The sequence below is a fragment of the Tarenaya hassleriana genome, unplaced genomic scaffold (genome assembly GCF_000463585.1).
Source record: "Tarenaya hassleriana unplaced genomic scaffold, ASM46358v1 Cleome12, whole genome shotgun sequence".
Classification (NCBI taxonomy): domain Eukaryota; kingdom Viridiplantae; phylum Streptophyta; class Magnoliopsida; order Brassicales; family Cleomaceae; genus Tarenaya; species Tarenaya hassleriana.
In genome coordinates, this window is record NW_010962392.1 from 3,901,733 (window position 1) to 3,909,247 (window position 7,515).

The 7,515-nt window shown below is 35.2% G+C and overlaps 2 protein-coding genes across 2 annotated transcripts in view; both read left to right on the forward strand.

The window, feature by feature from the left end:
* Nucleotides 1-569, forward strand: part of LOC104806963 (pentatricopeptide repeat-containing protein At1g63330-like) — a 17,038-nt gene extending 16,469 nt beyond the window's left edge. Inside the window, exons 2-3 of the mRNA XM_010532081.2 lie at nucleotides 13-68; nucleotides 317-569. The gene's annotated coding sequence lies outside the window, so the exon portion shown is untranslated. The remainder of the gene's footprint in view (nucleotides 1-12; nucleotides 69-316) is intronic.
* Nucleotides 570-3,757: 3,188 nt separating this feature from the next.
* On the forward strand, nucleotides 3,758-6,014 carry LOC104807049 (pentatricopeptide repeat-containing protein At1g12300, mitochondrial-like). Its single transcript, XM_010532162.2, has 2 exons — nucleotides 3,758-5,610; nucleotides 5,723-6,014. Exon 1 carries the CDS (start codon nucleotides 3,874-3,876, stop codon nucleotides 5,551-5,553), a length of 1,680 nt encoding a protein of 559 aa, XP_010530464.2. The 5' UTR covers nucleotides 3,758-3,873; the 3' UTR covers nucleotides 5,554-5,610; nucleotides 5,723-6,014.
* Nucleotides 6,015-7,515: the final 1,501 nt, after the last annotated feature.

Sequence of the window (7,515 nt, forward strand, 5' to 3'; positions counted from 1 at the left end):
TTTGTTCTTTAGGAGCGGTGCCTGCAAGTGAATTGGAGACTTACCAGGCGGTTGGATCCTTCTTCTTGGTAAGGAACAATTGCTATATGATTGTGTTTGAATTCTCTTTCATAATGGTTTCTGTAATGATCCTTCTTCTGTTTGGTCAGGAGAAATCGCTGTTCTTCTTACTACTAATGTTCTTATAAATTGTCATTAATCTTTCGGATATTTTTGAATCGATCGTCGTGTAATCATCCAAACAAAACCCTTTATATATATATTTTTTTGGTTTGTATTACTCCAATGAAAGTCGTTTACAGAAGATAATGTACAGGCCTGACATCAAGGAGTTAACCATACATAACATAAACTCGCAAAGCGAGAACGAAACCCTTCAAAAGGGACAGTGTCTATGGCCAAAAGGGAATCAGCCGTGCATTCGTCTCCTTCCACGGCCTGGGCGATGGTAGCTCTTCATCGGGATCGATCATGCGTAGGATTACGGAGCCAATGGCTGCAGGCCGAGCCATGGTAGTCTAGGGCCGATTGGGCTAATGTACTCCTTCATCTTGATTATCTAAAAATTTACATATATATGTGGATATATACATGTGTATATGTATATATACTTATAATTGTGTGTGTGATAAGCATTGAGAAATAGAAATTTAGAAAATAATGAAATTTGATCCGAACCAAGTTAAAACCAATAAAAAAAATAGAATAGATATAGTTTTTAAAATTTTGAAAAACTCTAAACACCAAATTAATCAAATCCAAAAGTGACTAAAATCGGAATCATCTAACCATAACTAATACAAATATACAGAACCCATACAATTATGTGAAAATGAAATTACACAAAACCGGTTTACTATCGTATATTTAACTGTGTAAAGAGGTCGTCATTTCGGGTACAGTTCGATTACATCCGGTTTTGATTATAGAAAAACTGTAAATCCAAAAAATAAAACCAAAAACCCAAAATAAAAACCATCCCCACAAAGCCTATATATTTCGTTTTTTTTTTCTTGGAATAATTTTATTAGACTTTACTTTTCTGATATTTTTTAAATTTCTTCCTTTCAAAATAAATAAATAGAAAATCGAAAATTTTTTAGTGGAAGATGTTCAATAAAGAATTAGAGTTTATTTGAAACAATTAGATCGAGTTATTGTTTATTTTGAATAGTTGTGGAACTATTAAACTAAGAATCGTTATGTTAGAATGTCGTTGAAAAATTTAAGATAGTTGATATTTTTTGGAATTTCACTTCTTGATAATAGGTGAATATGTTTCTAAACAATCTATATAGGGGTATTCATAATCATTTAGATATAGATTGTACTTGATTATCTAATTTATATAATACTTTCAATTGATTCCGTTTTTGTAAAAAAGTCGGTATATCGTCTGTATTGAAATTTATTTATACTTTGATATTTTAGATTTCTACTGTCTATTAAAAGAATAAAGGTATACATTGTTGATTATAAATAGTACTTGAAATATAATATTTAATACAAAGATAATGGTTTATAAATAATATTTATACTTAATATATTTTTTATTCTATTTTTGAAAACAGATTGGAATAATGATTTGGCATGGGGGAAGTTGGTGCCTTGGTGGGCATATTCGCCAACTCATCCGACCGGTCTAGTGCTATTTCTCCAGGGGGCACAAATCCCGTCTTGATCGTCTCTTACCTTGCCACATAGTTCATAATGTATCCAATCGTGCCTTTTTATAATTGTGTGGTTAGTGCACATAGCTTGATTACATCAATGCACACTAATTCATATGTTGGGCATCATTGCGACCTCATCAAATTTTAGGACAGACTATTATATGAGATTTACATCGAGTAGATTATCACTCATACTATAGTTATATTTTTCTAACATATGAGCATATTTTATATGTTGTAAATTTTGAAAGATTTAACTCAAATCCAAAATAAGTAAAAAAACAAACCATGCCGACGATTTCAAATAAATTTGAGACGAAGAAGATGTTGATGTTGAAGTTTGTATCGAAATACTTGAAATATAAATCTGTATTTTTTTAAAAATATTTTCAAAAAAAATTGTGTATTTTTTGAGATTTTTCATATAATATACTATTAGATTTTGCTTTCAATGATTATTTGAAAGAGGTACAAGAGAGATTTTTTTATTGATCCGAGAAATGTTTACAACTATTGAGTAGGAAAATTGAGTGTGGGCTATGGGCCATCATCCAATTGGGCTTTGGGCCATTTGCAAATCCTCCAGGGTTCGGTTTAAATCCAATTGATTAGGGTTTCACTTTCGCGGTTGACAACTCGGAGCTTTTGTTTAATGATGGAAGTCGCAGATCAGAATCACTCTGCCTCAAGTTTTGTTCTCCACTTTTCTCTGTCGTCGTTTTCAGATCCAGCAGTTCTCTCTCTTACTGGGAGAGATTGAGATGCGGGTTTGGTCATAGTGTCGGTTCATCCAATCAGATGGTTCGGTGGTCTCGTACCGTTCCATTTTGACGATTGCAGTCAGTAATTTGTTAAATCAGATGCCTTGCGTTGTTGGTTTCAGTGAGTCACTGAGTGCAATCGTTCAAAACGAAACTGTACGGAACCGTGATAAACTGTTTCTGCGGCTAAGGTCAAGAAATGGTTTTGGGGAAAATCATGAAACTCGGTTACGATCCTGAAATTGTGAATGTAATCACATTCATCAGTGGATTCTGTGTCGAAAGGTAAGATAGAATTCATATGGCAATCGCTTTAGTTGATTGGATGCTATTGTTAAAGGCATTTGCAAAGTAGGGGACCTTTGATTTAGCTTTAAATTTGGAGGAAAGGCATGTTGTAATTTATAGTATGATTATCGATTTCCTTTGAAAAGGCTGATGCAGTTGATCTCTTCAGTAAGATGGATGAACGAGGAGCTGCGCCACCAGGTGTTTTTACCCGCACCACTTTGATAAACGGTTAGTGAGTAATTGATGCTTTCACTTATACTTTGTCGGTAGATGGACTTTGCATGCAGGATCAAATATTTGGTTCTACGGCTATCAAGGGATGCTCTCTAGAGGCACTCTGAACGATGTCTTACGTTGTTCCTCTTTTTCATGTTGTCGGAGATTGAGATGTGGGTTTGCTACCAAGAAAGGATCGGGGTTTCGTTCGTGGCTGCAGTTCTAATGCGTTAGGGTTAGTTTTAGAGATGTTCCTTGAGGATCCTTGTATTGTTTATCACTTTGAATGTCCCCTTGTATTGTTTTCTAATCATACCTAATTACACAAGATATTTGTGCCATCAAATCCAAATCCCAACGAAAGAAATTATTTGAGTTACAGAAGATATTTGAAAAATCTTGGAATTAGAATCCCCACTTGATAAATATTGGTTTTTATATGATCCACGGTCCAAACTCTGGGTCAGATATATTTACTAATTAAAGGGGAGATTTTAACATGTTTATAAAAAAAAAATTCCCTTTTGACTTTATAAGATCCGGTGAAAACATCGAAATAATTGATAAAAAAAATACGATAGGTGATAAAATAATATACCATTAGATATAGGTTTCGACTATTGACTTGTCGTTGGGCTTTTCCTTTTGGGGTTTGGGCCATTTGAGCTTAGGGTTGTTTTCCGCAGTTCACGACAAATCAGAATCGCAAATCTCCCAGAGTTCTGATTCTCAATCTGTCTTCGTGCTGAACTCAGATGTCGGCGATGCTTCGGAGAATGGCTCCTGCTTCTACTTCAGCTTTTGTTCACTCTCATCTCTCCTCTTGTCTCTGTCTTCGTCTTAGATTCAGCAGTTCTGTCTCTTATAGGGAGAGATTGAGGTCTGGGTTTGGTAATAGTAATGTGAAAGATGCTGTTGATGTATTCGACCAGATGGTTCGATCTCGTCCCCTCCCTTCCATTATTGAATTCAATAAATTACTAAGTGCAATTGCCAAGATGAAACGGTATGGTATCGTGATTTCTCTTTGCAAGAAGATGGAATTGCACGGGATTTCACATAGCAACTACAGTCTGAGTATTCTTATCAACTGTTTCTGCCGCTCACGTCAGGTGGGTTTGGGATTTTCTGTTTTGGGGAAGATCATGAAAATTGGTTATGAGCCAAACGTAATCACATTTAACACTCTCATCAATGGATTATGTATAGAGGGTAAGCTTTCCGCGGCATTAAGCTTGATCGAACGAATGGTAAAGGATGGATACACCCCTGATGTCGTGACATGTAACACCGTTGTCAACGGACTTTGTCTCCAAGGTAGAATCCACGAGGCTGTCACTTTAGTTGATCAGATGCCAAAGAAAGGCCATATACCCAATGTAATCACTTATGGTGCTATTGTGAATGGCATTTGCAAGTCAGGAGATTCCGCTCTAGCTTTAAATTTGCTCATCAAGATGGAGGAAAGGCATGTTGAGGTCAACGTCGTAGTTTATAATACGATTATAGATTGTCTTTGCAAAGATGGGCGTGTAGATGATGCGCTTAACCTTTTCAAAAAGATGGATGATCGAGGAGTTGAGCCAGATGTTGTTACCTACAACACTTTGATAAACGGTCTTTGTTGTTACGGTAGATGGTCTGATGTCGCACGATTATTGAATGATATGATCAAAAGGAATATCACTCCTGATGTTGTCACTTTCACCGGATTAATTGATAATTTTGTCAAAGAGGGGAAGTTTCTAGAAGCTAGAGAACTTTACGAGCAGATGGTCCAGAGAGGTTTGGTTCCGGATACTATCACTTATAATTCATTGATTGATGGACTTTGTATGCAGAATCGCCTTGATGAGGCGAAAAAGATGTTTGATTCTATGGCTACCAAGGGTTGTCCTCCAGATGTAGTGACTTTTAACGCTCTCATAAATGGATACTGCAAGGCTGGTAGGGTTGACCAGGGTATGAAACTCTTTAGTGAGATGTCTCGAAGAAGAGTTGTTGCTGATGCATGTACTTATAATTCTCTCATCCAAGGGTTTTTTCGAGTAGGCAATCTTGATACTGCCCGAAAACTTTTTCTAGAGATGCAATGTCAGGGTCAAGATCCTAATCTTGTAACTTTCAGTGTCCTGCTTGATGGGCTATGCAAGAATGGAAAGCTAGAAGAGGCATTTTGTTTATACAACAAGATGGAAAAGAGTGGGATGAACCTCGATATAATCGCACATAATATAATCATTCACGGCTTGTGTGTGGATGACAAGGTTGAGGACGCGTTGCGATTGTTTAATGGGCTTTTTGATAGAGAAGTGGAACCAAATGTGAAAACATACACTGCAATGATTTCAGGACTTTGTAGAAAAGGTTTACTGGATGAAGCCGAAAAGCTATTTGGAGATATGAAAGTGGCTGGTTGTTTGCCAAATGATCGCACATATAATGCATTGATTCAGGGTCATCTCAGGAAGGGATATACATCTAAGGGTATCGAGCTTGTACGTGAAATGCGTAGCTGTGGGTTCTCTGCGGATGCATCGACCACAGAGATTATTGTAGATATGATATGCGATGGAAGATTGGATAAGAAATTTATGGATTCTCGTCCATAGTTGTTTGGTCTTTGCAGTAGGATCTTGGTCTGTGTAACGGCATCATTTGAACAACAGGTTGGTCTTTCTTTCTTGTGATTGGCATGTTTATGTGTTGCGTGTCAGTTTGGGAGTTCGTTCTTATCTGCTTTTTTTTTGTTTTTTTCCTGTGGATGGTTTTGTTCTTTAGGAGCGGTGCCTGCAAGTGAATTGGAGACTTACCAGGCGGTTGGATCCTTCTTCTTGGTAAGGAACAATTGCTATATGATTGTGTTTGAATTCTCTTTCATAATGGTTTCTGTAATGATCCTTCTTCTGTTTGGTCAGGAGAAATCGCTGTTCTTCTTACTACTAATGTTCTTATAAATTGTCATTAATCTTTCGGATATTTTTGAATCGATCGTCGTGTAATCATCCAAACAAAACCCTTTATATATATATTTTTTTGGTTTGTATTACTCCAATGAAAGTCGTTTACAGAAGATAATGTACAGGCCTGACATCAAGGAGTTAACCATACATAACATAAACTCGCAAAGCGAGAACGAAACCCTTCAAAAGGGACAGTGTCTATGGCCAAAAGGGAATCAGCCGTGCATTCGTCTCCTTCCACGGCCTGGGCGATGGTAGCTCTTCATCGGGATCGATCATGCGTAGGATTACGGAGCCAATGGCTGCAGGCCGAGCCATGGTAGTCTAGGGCCGATTGGGCTAATGTACTCCTTCATCTTGATTATCTAAAAATTTACATATATATGTGGATATATACATGTGTATATGTATATATACTTATAATTGTGTGTGTGATAAGCATTGAGAAATAGAAATTTAGAAAATAATGAAATTTGATCCGAACCAAGTTAAAACCAATAAAAAAAATAGAATAGATATAGTTTTTAAAATTTTGAAAAACTCTAAACACCAAATTAATCAAATCCAAAAGTGACTAAAATCGGAATCATCTAACCATAACTAATACAAATATACAGAACCCATACAATTATGTGAAAATGAAATTACACAAAACCGGTTTACTATCGTATATTTAACTGTGTAAAGAGGTCGTCATTTCGGGTACAGTTCGATTACATCCGGTTTTGATTATAGAAAAACTGTAAATCCAAAAAATAAAACCAAAAACCCAAAATAAAAACCATCCCCACAAAGCCTATATATTTCGTTTTTTTTTTCTTGGAATAATTTTATTAGACTTTACTTTTCTGATATTTTTTAAATTTCTTCCTTTCAAAATAAATAAATAGAAAATCGAAAATTTTTTAGTGGAAGATGTTCAATAAAGAATTAGAGTTTATTTGAAACAATTAGATCGAGTTATTGTTTATTTTGAATAGTTGTGGAACTATTAAACTAAGAATCGTTATGTTAGAATGTCGTTGAAAAATTTAAGATAGTTGATATTTTTTGGAATTTCACTTCTTGATAATAGGTGAATATGTTTCTAAACAATCTATATAGGGGTATTTATAATCATTTAGATATAGATTGTACTTGATTATCTAATTTATATATTACTTTCAATTGATTCCGTTTTTGTAAAAAAGTAGGTATATCGTCTGTATTGAAATTTATTTATACTTTGATATTTTAGATTTCTACTGTCTATTAAAAGAATAAAGGTATACATTGTTGATTATAAATAGTACTTGAAATATAATATTTAATACAAAGATAATGGTTTATAAATAATATTTATACTTAATATATTTTTATATTCTATTTTTGAAAACAGATTGGAATAATGATTTGGCATGGGGGAAGTTGGTGCCTTGGTGGGCATATTCGCCAACTCATCCGACCGGTCTAGTGCTATTTCTCCAGGGGGGACAAATCCCGTCTTGATCGTCTCTTACCTTGCCACATAGTTCATAATGTATCCAATCGTGCCTTTTTATAATTGTGTAGTTAGTGCACATAGCTTGATTACATCAATGCACACTAATTCATATGTTGGGCATCATTGCG